Here is a 17,956-nt window from a genome sequence, read left to right as displayed (position 1 = left end):
TAAATGCATTTTAGATTCTTTTAGTGCCAAAGAGGTGTCAAAAGTGAGATTAACCAAAAAGACTGCTCTGTGACTTCAAAAGAGGGGTGCAAATATGGCTTGTTTTCAACATTTTTGACAGAATAACAGTTTTCCTACATAATTTTATACCAATTTAATCCAACTTTGAAATGAGATATGGACATGGAATTTTTACAGCCTATTAACAAGGTTACAGATAAGATTTGTACGGCACAATTTTCCTGTATTTGAAGTATTTTGAAAAATCACATTTTGAAATTTGAAAGAATTTTAATAATTTTTTGATATGTAAACCCATGTAAAATCATGAAAACAAATTTTATTACAAATCTTACAATTAATAGTGTCAACATATTTATAACTAATTTGGTAATATTAATACTATCCAATTATTATTATGTAAAAAAAATATGAAAAATTAAATTTTATATTATTGGTGTCATATTTCAAAATCATGGCTACAAATATACAATTTTTATATTTTTTGGAGAAAGTATTAACTAAGGGAGTTATCCTGAAAATGTGAACTAAATATCTTGATTCTAACACTTGAAACTTGACATTAACTCTGAGAAAAGAATTGGTGCAAAAATAGCCTTTACCGCTGTCTTAACGCATTTGTAAATGACACTCGCAGGCAACGCGTTTTCTTGTATCGTCGCAAACGTTGACAACGTACAGTATTCAGGTGCCAACAACTAAGCTGTTCGAGCATAAAGGTTTTCGTGCAAATTTTTTCAGCGGGCGGGCAAATTTCAAAACTAATCTAGTAATCAACGGGTGGGGAGAAAATATCGATATTTACTGCGGGCGGGCAAGACATTCATTATGTCCAGTGGGTAGGGAGAAATGTTTTGACAGTGCGTACTGGAAAATACGTAGAGAAAGGAAAAATCCGTGGTTGATAGAACTCCTAAGTGTTTGTGTACAAGTTTGTGTGTCCTGTGTTGATATGTATCTTGGGCAGATCTGTTCAGAACTGCAGCTGTCTGCACACAGTCCTTTCACCAATGTATGTATGTCCTGTACTGAATGTATATGTATGTGCCCGTGCATTCTCAAGGATACCAACGTATGTGCAGTGTACGTTATAAATAAAAACGTACGTGGTTGATAGAACTCCTAAGTGTTTGTGTACAAGTTGTGTGTCCTGTGTTGATATGTATCTTGGGCAGATCTGTTCAGAACTGCAGCTGTCTGCACACAGTCCTTTCACCAATGTATGTATGTCCTGTACTGAATGTATATGTATGTGCCCGTGCATTCTCAAGGATACCAACGTATGTGCAGTGTACGCTATAATAAAAACGTACAAATATATATATATATATATATATATATATATATATATATATATATATATATATATATATATATATATATATATATATATATATATATGTACGTATATACATGTAAAAACATGACTATATGTATGTATGTATGTATGTATGTGTGTATGTATGTGTGTATGTATGTATGTATGTATGTGTGTATGTATGTGTGTATGTATGTATGTTGTACGTGCTAAGTATGTGTGTATATGTGTACGTGTGTTTGTGTGTGTACGTATCCATGTAGAAACTATAATGTATGTGTGTACATGTAAATATGTGCGCCTAAACTTATTATTTTAAATTCGGTTCCCCATACATACCATGGTTACCACGCATGTATGATACATCTCCGTGATACATGTAAGTCTGGTTCCCTGACCCTTTCTAACATGACAGCTTTTCCCTACACAGATTTAGACGTGGTGGGTATGGTCTGTTTGGGGGAATCGGCCATACCCACCACGTCTATTAACATTTATGAGTTACTTTTCTTGTTTACGCACACACTCATATCTGTTCCAAATCTAGGGAATGGCTATTACATCAATTTGACAACCCTGCACGTTTGCAGTGAATTAAGATTACACTTTGTAAGACGGTTACGACTGTGAATAAAGCAAGACAAATTTGCTGCTTTCACAAATTTCAATTTAAATACAACACTAATGTTCATCAAACAAGGAAAAATATGTAGACCTAGCATAACCGTTTGTAGCGACATTCGAAACACAGTGAGCATATAATGACCAGGCTATTCCATAATGCTTGATCATAGCGAGTGACTTAAACCATGGAGGAAGAAGAGAACTCCATCGACAAGCTTACATGTGACCGTAAAATAAAACCAAGGAGGTTAAAGCAATTTTGTGTCACGGTATCAACCGATGCACAGTAGTAAGCTATCAGCCTTACAGCCGGTATGAGTCTATCTCTGCATGGCAGGTCTGTGTGTTACCGTCGTTATACGCCTCCCACCACAGGGAGGCTGTATAACGCCGGTAACACACAGCCCTGCCATGCAGAGCTAGTATGAGTGAATAGTGCTTGGCTCCTTTGGCTCGGTTATATTAACCCTTTGAGCGGCGAGTCTATTTTTGTTGCGTTTACAAAATAATCCAAGTCAAATTTTCTCAGATTTTTGCAAAAAATTTGGGGAAAAAACTGTAGCCCATGAAATTTGATGTCCATTTGGTCCAAAATTATCAAACAATTACAAAAAAAATCATGAAAAAAGGTAAAATTTTACACTTAAATTTTGGCGGGAGAAAATTACAGCACTCAAATGGTTAAACCACGCTGTAGCCGTAGTATAGCCCTACCGCATAACACGGACTAGCGTGCGTGCAGACGCCAGAGTTGCCTTCGACACCTTTCTTTTATTGACATGTAGTCTTTGGTCCTGGCAAAATTTGCAGCCACCTAAGTCTGTGTACGATGATTTGTGTTCTTCCACTATGTTATCCCTCCATCGTGGTGGAGGGTAACGTAGTGAAGGGAATATGTACACAGAGGTACACACAGCATCGTACCTATGGTGTATTGGCTGCTTTGACAGTAGCTCATGTTTACTGGAAAAGACCAAGTGAGTAGCCCAACCTGAACTCTCTTACGTAAACGTTTTTCTTTTTCTGAAGAATACCAAAGCATAGACCCTGGAGCGAGAATCTCCTTTAAGAAAATATATGCTCATTCACTCACCCAGTAAAACTACGTGGATGAGGAGCTCATAGAAAGATACCCGGCCCAATATCCAATGAAATACTGAAACTTATCTTTCCGAAACAAATAACAACCGCATACATTCGAAACAAAAACATAAAAGACATATTAGAGAAGGCAAGACTAAACAAACAAACTAACAGCAACGACGTGGTAACAGCGTCTTCAACCAAGCTTTAACAAATTAAAGCATATATTTTCAAAGTAGAGCAAAGTAAATCAAACAAGAACCAAATAAAACCCATAAACTCAAGAGACTGATAGAGGAACTACTTCGGGTTTCGAAACGAAAGCGTCAAAAGAATCACAGCGTATCGGACATAACCGACCCGGCTTCGTTTCGCCATGGCTAATTTCAAACACCAAAAAGTCCATGAAAGGCGCGACATAGGCTTTTCTTTATTATAGATAATATCGTCTAAAATTTCTAAGTTAGAGAGTTTCCAGGAACATGAGACCAAAGTGATCTAATAGGGATAATATTATCGATTTTATCCGATAAAACAGCGTTTTTAGAATTTTCAACCCATCTGCTTCTAATATTAGACTCTAACTTAGATTTTAGACGATATTATCGATTTTATCGGATATTATCCGATAAAACAGCATGTCGGGCATCTGCCTCTCCAACTCGTCTAATATTAGACTCTAACTTAGATTTTAGACGATATTATCGATTTTATCGGATATTATCCGATAAAACAGCATGTCGGGCATCTGCCTCTTCCCAACTCGTCTAATATTAGACTCTAACTTAGATTTTAGACGATATTATCGATTTTATCGGATATTATCCTATAAAACAGCATGTCGGGCATCTGCCTCTTCCCCACTCGTCTATTATTAGACTCTAACTTAGATTTTAGACGATATTATCGATTTTATCGGATATTATTCGATAAAACAGCATGTCGGGCATCTGCCCCTTCCCACTTGTCTAATATTAGACTCTAACTTAGATTTTAGACGATATTATCGATTTTATCGGATATTATCCGATAAAACAGCATGTCGGGCATCTGCCTCTTCCCCACTAGTCTAATATTAGACTCTAACTTAGATTTTAGACGATATTATCGATTTTATCGGATATTATCCGATAAAACAGCATGTCGGGCATCTGCCTCTTCCCCAGTCGTCTAATATTAGACACTAACTTAGATGTTAGTGTCTAATATTAGACGAGTGAGGTATGGCTGATGTCCGACATGCTGTTTTATCGGATATTATCGGATAAAATCGATAATATCGTCTAAAATCTAAGTTAGAGTCTAATATTAGACAGGTAGTGAAGTGGCCAATATATTATCCAATAAAAGAGCATGTCTGGCATCTGCCCCTTCCCAACTCGTCTAATATTAGACTCTAACTTAGATTTTAGACGATATTATCGATTTTATCGGATATTATCCGATAAAACAGCATGTCGGGCATCTGCCTCTTCCCCACTCGTCTAATATTAGACTCTAACTTAGATGTTAGTGTCTAATATTAGACGAGTGAGGTATGGCTGATGCCCGACATGCTGTTTTATCGGATATTATCGGATAAAATCGATAATATCGTCTAAAATCTAAGTTAGAGTCTAATATTAGACAGGTAGTGAAGTGGCCAATATATTATCCAATAAATGAGCATGTCGGGCATCTGCCTCTTCCCCACTTGTCTAATATTAGACTCTACTTAGATTTTAGACGATATTATCGATTTTATTATCCGATAAAACAGCAATGTCGGGCATCTGCCTCTTCCCCACTCGTCTAATATTAGACTCTAACTTAGATTTTAGACGATATTATCGATTTTATCGGATATTATCCGATAAAACAGCATGTCGGGCATCTGCCTCTTCCCCACTCGTCTAATATTAGACTCTAACTTAGATTTTAGACGATATTATCGATTTTATCGGATATTATCCGATAAAACAGCATGTCGGGCATCTGCCTCTTCCCCACTCGTCTAATATTAGACTCTAACTTAGATAACTTAGATAATATTATCCGATAATGCCTATAGTGCCAATGTCGCGGTATCCTCCAAAAAGTCGACACAAAGCACAGTGGATGGCATGAATATTCTACACTTAAATAGTCACTAAACAATTATGCAATCAGACCATACCACAAAACGTTAAACCACACAAATCTTAACATAATATAATAGCCGATTTAACACTCAGTAAATCGATGTGTGGGTATATTATATATATATTATATATATATATATATATATATATAATATATATATATATATATATATATATATATATATATATAATTAGGAATATATGTGTGTGTGTACGTACCCAAGTAGAGACTATGATGTTTGTGTGTTTGTGTAAATGTATGCGCTTATACATTTTAAATATGTAAACTTGTTATTTTACATTCGGCGCCCCATATTTACACAATATCAGTTTCTCTCGAGAGTCTATTTGTCAAAATTTATAAATGATATGTGAGTCTTCAATTTTACCGAGAATCTCATGCGATAGTAGAGTAAAACGAATCTTATGACAAATAGAGTTTAAATTTGGGACATCCATTAAATATTGTAACATTTTCATACAGAAAATTTTATAGGATGCCACTATCGATAGATGATTTATTTTGCTTGCCTTAGGTGGTGTATGTCGCTCATAAAATCTTGAACGATGAGGTTTTCATGAAGTGGTTTTATCTGATCTTTTGATCTATCGTTTCATAAAAAATTCTTTGTATTGATATTTTTTATATTAAAGACGATCCAGAGGTAAAATTTATAATCCATGGCAGTGCCAGTGATAGTGGTAAGACCGTAGAAGGTGACGGTGTGTCATTTGAATGTGACGTCATTGAAGCCAATCCAGCAGAAGTGACTTTCTCATGGTAAAGTCATGACATCATTACCGAAGACAATTGGCTGAACTTTACGAAAGTGTTGCGAGAACATCATGGTGAATACACTTGTGTAGCAAACAACACATTTTGGGATGGTTCAACCGGTACGGGAATGGTCAATGTATCCGTCGATGTTCAGTGTAAGTAACAAGAAAACCTTCAAACGCCATACATATTGTCAACTCAGGTGTACAATCTGTAAACAGAAAACTTTTATATAAATTGACTCAAAGGCTTACTAATTATAGACGATATGGTTTAATTACACTCTGGTGAAAAACGTTCAGGCAATCTTTAATTTCAAGTACTGATTTTGTGAAGTTTTTATTCGATTTTGTTTTCCGCTTTGCCCGTTTATATCAAATGTAAAATTAAAAACCGGATGTGAAATAATGTGCTCACGTGGTTTACAACAGGTTCATTGCATAGTAGTACTCTTCACAGAACAATAAGATATCTGTCAGATCATAATATAAAGCAAGTTTAATCAACTTTATCACAGTACTCTCGGAATTAAATCACTTATTATAAAACTTCGTTTAATATGCAATAGAGCTGTTCATTAACTTGGCACTGCCCAATACTTCATACCACGATTATATATCTATCAGATTAACATCTGTAGCACGTTTCATCAATGCTGTAATTTTGGCGTAATATTACCAATTACAAATTTCATTAATCTGACATTAAACTGGTCCAATAATCATTTCCATTCAAGGTAATATATTACCAGGTCCATGAGATAATTGTGATTTACAAATTTAAGTAGGACCATCCTGAACCACTGATAATTAGTGGTGGTATCAGGTGTCCGGAATGGGTAAGCGTACCCTGCTAGCATGCTACACCAGTCAGGATTGGTCCAAAATTGTATAAAATGTATGAAAAGATACAGGCTTATGATCACTGTAATAAGTCAAACCGGAATGCTGTCGTTAATCATTTGAGTGGACCGATGGTGTCATATTCGGCCACAATGTCGTCATATCGACCGTAGAACTTTTTTAAAGTCCTAACGAGTCTTTTTGTTGTGTATCCTTGTCTCAATAATTTTGATGCCAATGAGCTGTGTCTCAGTTGAAAATCAGTGTAGGAATCACAAGCCCTACAATACCTGAGACGTTGAGACACGTTCACACCATAAGCAGGTGCAGATGGAATATTACTTGACAAGTGTGGATAATTTATGATTTCAAAATCGAAATCATCCCTTTTGTCATACAGCTTAGTGTGTACCCATTAGTACCCACTTGTAGGAACAAATCAAGATTAAATATACAAATGAACTTTTAAACAACTTGACACAGCTCAGTGCTTGGCATGATAATTTAATATCTATCAGATAAATACCTGTAGCGGTTTTCATTAAATTTAGTGCAATAATGTCAGAGTTATATAGCCAGTTACAAAGTGCATTGAATATGCAAATGAGCCTTGATTAACTTCACAATACTAAATGCTTCACAAAACAGTAAAATATATGTCGGATCAGTGTCTACAGTAGATTTCATAAAATTTGATGCTGTTATTTCGGAGTTATATGACTGATTACAAAATTTCATTATATATGTAAATGAGTGATTTATTAATTTGACACTGCACAAAGCTCCTCTGTACAATAAGATATCTATCAAATCAATATTTGTTGCATGTATCATCAAATTTGGTGCAGGAATTTCAGAGTTATATCACTAATTAAAAAAGTTGATTAAATATGCAAATAAGCAATTAATTGACATGACACTCAAAGTGTCGTAATAATGTTTTGAGATTGTCATCTCTGAAAAGTTTCATTCATTGTGTGCAGTAGTTCTTGGTATTTGTCGACACTATCATTACAGTCTCCAGTCTCCGGGCCTACCAGTCACTTAAAAATTGAATGTATAAAATAATTTAACATTAGCGATAACCAGGGGATTTCCTTACATAGTAAACTGTTTCGATAAACGAGCTGTCTGCAGCAATCTTTGAAAATAAGATTTTTAGTTTTTACTATTCTGTCAAATTACCAAAGACTGCCAATTTCTCCGTAGCGTCATCAAAAAGCAGTGTCCTTTGATAAACATAAGCTTTAACCCTTTGCACCCTGACCCCCTGGTACTTTATGACGTCATCAGACATTTATGCCCCAGGGTTCAAAGGGTTAAAATAAAACAGAAAGTGTGTTTCAGTTTGTGTTAAACATAAATCACATATTCACAGATTCGGGCATCAATGATTTACATGCTGAAAACCTGTCCCTTTTAAGAATCCTCACAACATCTTTTATCTCAATGATTTACTATTTTCTAAAAATGTGATATTAATGTTCGTAGTATTATGCAGTTTTTGGTCGCAGAATATCTTACATATATCAAAATTGCGTTTCAATACCATCCCCTAATAGTAGCGACACAGATGAATCATTACTAAGGTATCTTATTTATAAGAGTCACATAAATATCCGTTTCGTTTTTAATTGATCTAAAATTGACATTCTGTCTAACAGCGTTTTTGTAGTTTTGAGATGACAGAGAGTTTGTTCATCACTGCAACATTACGTAATATGAGATATGTGCCTGCTCGGAAAATGTTTTTCCTTTAAATTTATAATTTTTACTGGTCTCATTAAAAATCTGAATTACTGTAATGTTGCAAATGTTCAATTATTATAACCATCAAATAATTACTGTGTCTTTGCAGATTCACCGGAGATTATTATGTTTGATAACGTTACATATGTTATTGAAGGCAAGGAGTTTATCATAGTTTGCAAAGTCAGTGGAAACCCAACACCAGATGTAAAATGGAAGTACAATGGTAATCAGGTCAGTCAGAATGAAACGTTGCAATATGGAGATATCCGACGACATCAAAGTGGTGAATATACTTGTGAAGCCAACAACACGTTTTGGAATAATGAAATAGCGATGGAAGACGAGGCTTTCTACCTTAATGTACAATGTAGGTATTCTTGAGTTTAAAAGACTTCAACAAATAAGAGTGTAGTCAGTTTAGCAATTGATTTAGTCAATGAAAATATGACGAGAAACGTGATCTTTCTGTTTACCTAATGTTGCTTCAAAATCACACTCTTTGATCTCGGCTACTTGCTACAAGTTTTCCTTGTCTCTTTAATTTTTAATCAGATTTATCAACGCTGACGTTCTCCATTATAAATAACTTAATATCTTACGGTACTTCCCTCTCAAATAAAAGATCACGATCGAAGGCACTTTAATGTATCATTAACTCTGCGTAAGGTAGTTTAGTTTTTAATGACTGAATTAAATTGTTGCAACTTCGGTTGCGGTCTCCTACCTACATACGAGTGTAATGTAACACGAATACACAATATGTTCCATGTGACACATACAAACTCTACAGAAGCGACGTGTTCATAATAAAACGCCATAGCAGTAAATACAATATGGCATGCTGTTAAACAGTTGTTATATTCAAATGAGAGCTAAATCTTGCATAGTCATTCTGGTAATATTTTCTCCTTTTCTTTCGATAGATCCACCGACAATCGATGTCACTCAATTGCTCATACGCAAAGAATATGAAAGTGTCACGTTTACATGTGATGCTATAGACGCAAACCCGATGAATACAATGTTCACGTGGCTGTCAATTGATGGGAAAATGACGCCAGGTGCAAAACTAAATTTGTATAACGTTACACGAGACAGAACTGGGGAATACGAATGCATTGGAAATAACACGTACCACAATGGGGAACAGGGAACAGGCAGTAATACAACGTACTTCGATGTCCAATGTAAGTTGAGAGAGAGAGAGAGAGAGAGAGAGAGGGGAGGAAGAGAGAGAGAGAGAGAGAGAGAGAGAGAGAGAGAGAGAGAGAGAGAGGGAGAGAGGGAGGGAGGGAGGGAGGGAGAGTGTGTGTGTGTGTGTGTGTGTGTTGTGTGTGTGTGTGAAGACATGTCGTGATACATGTTAGAAGAACAAATTTTCAGGATGATAGTGCAATTATTGCGTAAAGCAGCTTGACTAAAAACAACAGCTAATGACATATATGGAAATTTAAGGCTTAAACTGTTCTTACAGACGGACCCGAAGTTGTTATACAAGAATCAAACATCAAGATCAAAGAGGGTGCAGGGATGACCCTTACTTGTGAAGTTGATTCTAATCCACCCGTTGACAGCCATAGCTGGACCAATAATGGTTTAACAATCTCTTCGAATTTGAGTTACTCTGTTGAGATGGTGAATCGTAATGACACTGGTGTATACAATTGCACAGCTAAGACAACCTTCTACAATGAAGATGTTGACACTGGATACGACACAACCTACGTCGTCGTTGAGTGTGAGTACATAAAGTTTAATTGATATGATAGTTATATAACAGTCATTCATCTATGTAACAGCCATTCATCATTCATCTATGTTATACACACATACTACAGGGTACAGGGGAAGTCCCATGGGGTGGGGAGGAAGGTGTTTTGTGCAAACGGTTGACCTTATTTGATTTTATTAATTTTGACTGTGATATTTCAAATAAAGAGTTCAACTCTACACCGTCTGACTGCTTTATTATTACCAACAAGTCCTTATCTTCTCGCCAACTTGTGTATACACCACTGTAATGGCTCGAAAACATTACCAACTTGCTAATCCGCTGTCCGCATCAGCGGTTTGAGTGATTGAGTCAACACCACAGCCGTCCCAATAAAATCAATAAGGTAAACCGTTGCACAAAAAACACCTTCCTCCCCACCCCAGGGGACTTTCCCCTGTACAATGTGCACACACACATACACACCACACACATATATATATATAATATATATATATATATATATATATATGTGGTGTGTGTGTGTGTGTGTGTGTGTGTGTGTGTGTGTATATGTGTGTGTGTGAGTGTGTGTGTACTTATTTTCCAGATTTCTTTTTCCTTGACCCGATTGCCAGTGAAAATTTCTTTCTCACAACTGTCAATAGATTTGCCAAATGTTGGCATCGTCGGGCCATCAGCAGCAGCCGAAGAAGGCATAACACGAGTTACGGTTACATGCACAGCGACTGATGGATTACCTGATCCAACTTCCCTTGCACTACTCCACGTCAATGAAACTGTGAACCAGGTCGACAGAATTGAAAATCAGGACGGGGTCACGAATAACACCTTTGACCTCGGGGTCATGCAACGCTGGAACAACGGCAGCTACTATTGTGAAGCAAACTCAAAATTTGTAGACAAAAGTGTAGAAAGTGCAATAAGTACAAAAATACCAATCATTGTTCATTGTGAGTATTAAAAAAATATTCTTGAAATCGGTAATAGGGAGCGACATCGACAATAAACAAAGTAGGTATAAGACTCTGAACAAATTGCCAACCATACGAAGTCATTGACATGCAAATAACACTTTCAATTTAAAGAGTCGTCGCTTTGTATTCGTCCAACTTTGTCGATCAGACTATATATGAATATCCATCAGCTGTAACTGTCCATGACCTTATCTTCTTCGCCTATGTTTTATTTCTATGCCAATACAAAGTCCTGCTGTCCTCCCCGGATCATGATGAAACACCTATGATTAGATTGTCACCATATGATAGCGTACAAAGTGTGAAGAGTAGCCATTAATCAGTTACATTTTAAACTGCTTTCTTAACCTGATTTCACTGGTCAACGGGTAACAATGTTGTCTTTACACGTACGGACTGGGTTATTTGATGTGTATCTGAACATGGTGTAAACTGACAATGACACCGAAAAATAGTGGGAAAATATTAACAAAGTTACCCTGCTGGCCAACTGAAGTGAGACTCAAAACATAAACTATTGTTGTCTTGATTTTTAATGATAAAGAGGTCATGACGCACATATGATGCAGGCAACAAATATAACTGGTAATCGATGTCCAAGGCTGAAAAATGTCAACGGGTATGAAAAGGGTTTTCCATAATAATCAAACTTCATAAAAAACTATGAATTATTTTAAGACAAGAGTAATTACCATTTGCAGTATTTTATAAGAAAGAAAGTAGCGCCGACGATAATGGAATGTACTACATCACAAAGATTGAATTGAAAGAACGAATTAAGAGTAATCTATCGATAGTTTGACAATTCAGCGACCAGTATTTATTTATTGAAATGTTCGTACACCTTCATTATCTTTCCAGACAAACCAAGCATTTCAGGACAGGATAATGAGACAATGGACGTGACAATAGGGTCCCCTGCGAGTCTTATCTGTAGAGCCGATGCCTACCCAGATGCCAACGTAACATGGAAGAAAGATGGCGAGAAATTAAATGTAGAAGAAGACAGTAGTACTTATACCATCGCCAGTGTCGTCGAAGACGATGGAGGCAAGTATATCTGCATTGCTGAAAACTATCTTGGAAAAGATCAACGTGAAATACAGCTCAATGTAATTTTATCACAAGGTGAGCAATTTGCTACTAAGCACACCAGGTGTTTGCCCTATGAATTGATTCCATAAATGTTTTTATTATGACACTATACTATGATTATTTATTTATTTATTTATTTATTTATTTATTTATTTATTTATTTATTTATTTATTTATTTATTTAAGTGGTCTTTTCTCTTCCATTCAAGGACGCACAGACATCCCATTGATAGCCGGTATATCTGCAGGGATACTATTGCTTCTTATTGTCATCATTGTACTTGCTGTAATGATAAAGCGACAGAAAAAACCTGACAAGAAGAAAACTGAAGCATCAGGTTTGTTATTTTCTCAGCATATTATGACATTTTGTGAGATTTCTTCCATATTATATCAGATGAGTGACATTTTAAAAACACTTTTTGTTTGTACTATTCATTTTATTGTTTATTAGTTGTAAAGGTAGCAGTTGAAATGCTATGTCTGGTCTTGTATGAATGTGTTCTAGTCAAGAACTAGTTTGGTCTGCAATTAAACTATGTTTCAATGTTTTCTGCTGTTTTCTTTTCAGAGATGTCGCCTCTACACTTTCAACAGTAAGTGGGAGGAATTTCTGATAACTTAATTTTCCTCACTTGCTCGCAGACAGATATTTGACAAACATAAATATTTTCGAATAAAACCTGAGTGTGATGAAGTGCGCGTACAAATTAGCTAATAGGGAGTGGTTTCTATAATTATAATCTCGAGAATAAATGTATCAGAAAATTTATGAAATTACCGTTTTGATGACAAGTAAATTAAGCAAAATACTATTACTTCTTATGATTTTTTAAGACAGTTGATAGTTTAATGAATCATTGATATGCATCTTTAACGGTATGTTTATCTTCATTTGCCAACAGAACGCCGCAGCCATTAGAAATTCACGAAAATCCAGACGTTGCCAATAACGATACAGGTGACACGGGAAAAAAGCGCAAATCGAATATGTATACAGGTAACCTTGGTAAACTATTCAATTTTTAGCTTAGAGGACAATATTTTAGGTGTCCTTGAGAAATACTTCTGAAGTAACATGTTTCTGCGTCTGTCAACGTATAAAAAGTGTTAATGGTATAATACTTATTTGCATAAGATGTATATTTAACATACTTAAACACAAAGGTTTGCGATCGTCTCAATACCTTGACACAAATAGTAAAAGCCGATTCATGATCTCTAAAACATATTTAGCTAGCGCTGATTTTTTTTCATTTGTTAAGGCAATGTTCGAATATGACGTACATTTTATCATTTTCAGATGCACCTATGTCAACATTCAAGACAGAGAGCGATCAGAATAATGTCGGAGGAGGAGGAGGGAGCGATGACCTTGACGATATTGCAGTGCTGTATGCGCAGCCTAACAGGAAATCGCTACATCAGGTCAGGATATGCTCTTTATCGATTTTCGTTTCCTCCAAGTGGCTAATTTTGAAGTTCCGTATGCATTGCTCATTTCTCTGTCTGTCAATCAAGGTTCTTATGTAATTAGATTTTTACATAAGAAGATGTCAATCAAGGTTCTTATGTAATTAGATTTTTACATAAGACTGGTGTATAAATATAACCGTAAGCCTAATTGTTTGTCATTAAACAGATGATAATTAAAATGTCATTAAATTCATGGATTGCTTTGTAACGAATCTTTAACAATTACATAACGTGTTTTTCTCTTGTTTTGCTGTTATATTTTTTCTTCATTCTGATTTATGTTACTCAGAGTGCTGATTCTGGAAATAAGAACCATGTACCATTTGATGCAGGTGAATACATTTTATTTTATCATGAATCCATATTAATAAGTGGTAGAGTAAATAGAGGCCATAGAGACTTTGTTATTTTTACAATGTACGCAATGTTCATTGAAAAATGTTCATCTTTGTGGTGCATTATCATTTGCCACTTCACTGTTAAAGTAAAACGGTGAGAGTATCTTGGACAAATACGCATGTACGACCAAAGCGTATTGACTGAAATGTCCGATTTTAGACAGTCAATACACGGTGCCTTGGTAACGCAGATATCACGTTAGACTAACACAAGAATTATGAAAGTGTATGGGCCACATATTTACCGTACCGATCACAGTGTACCATGCTCACGGTATCTGCAAGAATTTGTTCTCATGAAAAGATGATAATCTGACATAAATACGGTTCCCTCTGTTTTATTTTTAAACTGCTCCTCGTGAACTCATCATTTATTTTTTGTGTTGTTTTTGTCGCAGAGCCAGGGGAATATGATCCACCACAAGAGCCTCCAAGAAGGGTGAGCTGTTGTTCTTCTGTTTTGAAATCTGTGTAACGTAGCATGTAACATTACCCGCCTGTTCGGAAATCACATCGTGCTGTGCAAAATAATCAAAGTGATACGTCAGTGACCCTGGCAAGTTTTGGCGTTTGACCTGATTGTGTCTCCTTTGAAGTATGCAGAGTGTTGCCAATACGTTTGATAAAGGTGAAGCGTTTAATCGTGAAGCTTTTATTATATTGAATTTTTCCTCAATGAAAATGTATGAAAAAAGGCGGTCTTATATGAGCCTACTTTTCTATATTCAAAGTGGTATGCATTTACGGTCAAACTAAGAGCTACAGCAAACCCTTTGGCTGACCACGATTTTTAAATGACAAGGTGAGACCAAAAGTCTAGTTTACAGAACAAGATTTGCTTTCCCGCAAATATGTCAACTCATTGCATGCAGCCAAAGAAAAAAATATTAAGTAAGCACTTTTTGACTTTTTTGTGACAGTACAAGGAAGACAACAACGTCGAGGGTCTCACCTACGCTGACTTGGATCACGCTCCAGGGTCAGGAGTCACTGCACCCAAGAAACAACCAGAGGGAACGACTGACTATGCAACCGTGGATTTCAGTAGAACGGCCCCACAATGAATGTGACTGTCATTACCAACTTGTAACCTTGAAAAATACCATCGAAGAATCATTTTGATGGTTAACAAACTTGCCGAATTTTGATATATTCGAGCTCAGTACTGAATATTTGACTTTTGTTCTACTAATAATAAACATACCAGCCCTAGTAAGTAGATTTCAGATCACCGATACAACTTATATGTGTCGCACGACGGTGCGTATATTATCATTTATAACACACCACATGCTCATTTCGTGTCGCGATTCGCTAGAATACGTCACGTGACGATAAAATAGATACGTCTAGTCTCAAAAAATGACGTCAGACGGTATTTTTTGAAACGTTATTTCCCTAGGGAAATAGTTTTGGCCAAATTTGGAAAAGTGCCCTGTCACGTGACCGTACTGTCGTCTGCAGCTTTCAAACAATGGCGGTGACTAGAAGATTATTTGCGCCAGGGGTGAGCGACGAGGCTCGCTCTAAAACAGGTAGATTGTCCATTCCAACGGCGTAGGAACTTTAACAGCTCAAAGACCAAAAAGGATTTAAGTGCAATCCTGGATGCTGCTATGTACTTCTGTATCTCGAACCGCTGTGGAAATATCGCCAAGTAAACTTACAATGGATTTCTGAGGTGCAAAATACCAAAGCACAAAAAAACTGTTACATAATACAACATGGGCGTGTGGTGTGTTGTAAAACACCTATGACCTGGTCTTTATACGGGCTATAGCGCCCGTTTATTACCCCTCGTGGCCGTGCGTTACTAGAAACACATCGCTATACGCCTCGGCCTACTGCCTCGGGGAACAGCGATGTGTGCCTGGTAACGCACGGCCCCTCGGGTTAATATACGGGCGATATAGCCCTAACGACCAGGTAATAGGTGTTTATTATATAGGCCATATCATATATATTTACCATCTAGAAATCTGAGCGAGGAAACAACTATTTTATCTTAGCGTAAACAAGGATGAAATAATATTTTAGGTCTGTATATAAAAGCGCAACTACGATTCGGACAACAGGCATTTTGTCCGTCTGAACAGTTTCCTCTTTAAATAAATACCAGGTAGTTCATAACATGTGTCAGAGGGGCCAGGTTTGTTATGACTCTGTAAAGGACAAATGTCACACTTTCCTTTTCGCAAGGTGTGTTGTTTAGGTTACACATGACGCATTCAAAACTTCCATTTCAAAAGACTTACCGAATACCCATGCTACTTCGAAAGATTGGGTCAAACTGTAAGTAAATAATTAACCCCTTTGCCTCAGTTTAAAGCAATGTTTGCGAATTTATGGGTTGGATTAAAGTGAGACAGAATTATAGCTTTAATAGCAGCATCTAGAATTTACAGCATTACAAGGACGCTAAATTCTGATTTCTCTTCAAATCAGTTGTAAGAAAGATTATATCAGGACCAATTACAGTGTAAAGAGCAGCTTACCGATATTCTGAGTATCCTTTCCCCTTTTATTATCCAAAATTCAAAATCAGAGTTGTAAATTATTATTTAAAGAAAAAACAATTTTGTTCAACTCCAATACGAAGAGGGACGTCGTTTGTGACAATTCCAATTAACCTGTTGATTTTTACAGGTTGATAGAGATGCTCGTAGTGCCGTGGAAACCAAATATCTGTTTGGGTTTTTTTTCAATATCAACATTGCTGTTTAGTTACTAATTTACAAGCAAGTAATAATAGGAACTTACGTCAAATTAAACTGCATACAACACATATCAGGGCAATCAAAACATAAACAATCGGGTCTTTGTAATATAGACACAGGTATAAAGTCATGCAAACTTCATTAAGGTTCTTGACACTCTTTAAATCAAAGAGAAGCACAAACTGTGACATGCGTACTGAGAGTAAATATCAACTGTATGATGGAAAGCATTCTCATTTATTTCTGCTTTATTCAAAGGTAGTTGTTTTGATTGATGTTTCATTTGATGTAAGTTGTTTAGATTCATGTTATATGTGATTGTAATTTGACATGTCAGTGTGATATACTGATATATTTTGATCTATATTTTTATGATAAAGAGAATAATGTGAGTTCATTAAAGCAAAATTGCCATTTACGCAGAGAAAATGTTTATTAATGAAATTTTCCCTCCATCCAAAGATGATTTCGGTTTTATTTATTAAAATATTATCATTGATGTGATGATTCAACTAAATCAGTTTCGTATTTGCCCTGTTGTGTTGTTAGATCGTGACACTATAAAAGGTTACGTAAATTTAACATTTCTTCCAAGTGAGAGGTGGAAATTAAAATTAACTCAAGCTGTACCGGCATTTTGTGTACAAGATTGTAAGAGTTTCAAGCTATATTATTAAGGCAAGTCGGAGGGTTTTATATCGCTACTCTATTGAATAACGCTAAAACGCGGGTCTTGTCATCACTGTTTTAACAAAATTCTTCAGCAGAATACACTTTAATGTCATAGGAATGTATCAGCTAAAGTGAATTTTGTAGGTGTAGTCGTGGTCGGATCACTAATGAATATCTCTTAACGTAGACAACGTTTAATATTATTCATGACCACTGCTAGGATAAGTAGTCGTTCGCTGTAGAGTTTGAGGATATGAATGAAGTATATTGCTAGGGACCCACTGTAAATATATTTTAATTTAAACCATGCTTTATACTATTACGAAATCAAGTCACAGCATTCGACTGACA

General features: G+C 36.0%; 1 protein-coding gene across 1 annotated transcript; it reads left to right on the top strand.

Moving 5' to 3' along the window:
* The first annotated feature begins 5,820 nt into the window (after positions 1–5,820).
* LOC139127484 (B-cell receptor CD22-like) lies at positions 5,821–17,448 on the top strand. Its single transcript, XM_070693407.1, has 13 exons — positions 5,821–6,099; positions 8,645–8,905; positions 9,462–9,725; positions 10,013–10,276; positions 10,918–11,223; positions 12,109–12,375; positions 12,552–12,680; positions 12,914–12,938; positions 13,248–13,342; positions 13,646–13,770; positions 14,108–14,150; positions 14,615–14,655; positions 15,137–17,448. Exons 1-13 carry the CDS (start codon positions 6,072–6,074, stop codon positions 15,278–15,280), a joined length of 1,992 nt encoding a protein of 663 aa, XP_070549508.1. The 5' UTR covers positions 5,821–6,071; the 3' UTR covers positions 15,281–17,448.
* The last annotated feature ends 508 nt before the right edge of the window (positions 17,449–17,956 follow it).

Source organism: Ptychodera flava, unplaced genomic scaffold (assembly GCF_041260155.1).
Source record: "Ptychodera flava strain L36383 unplaced genomic scaffold, AS_Pfla_20210202 Scaffold_32__1_contigs__length_2955704_pilon, whole genome shotgun sequence".
Lineage (NCBI taxonomy): Eukaryota > Metazoa > Hemichordata > Enteropneusta > Ptychoderidae > Ptychodera > Ptychodera flava.
This window is presented reverse-complemented; position numbering and strand designations above follow the sequence as displayed.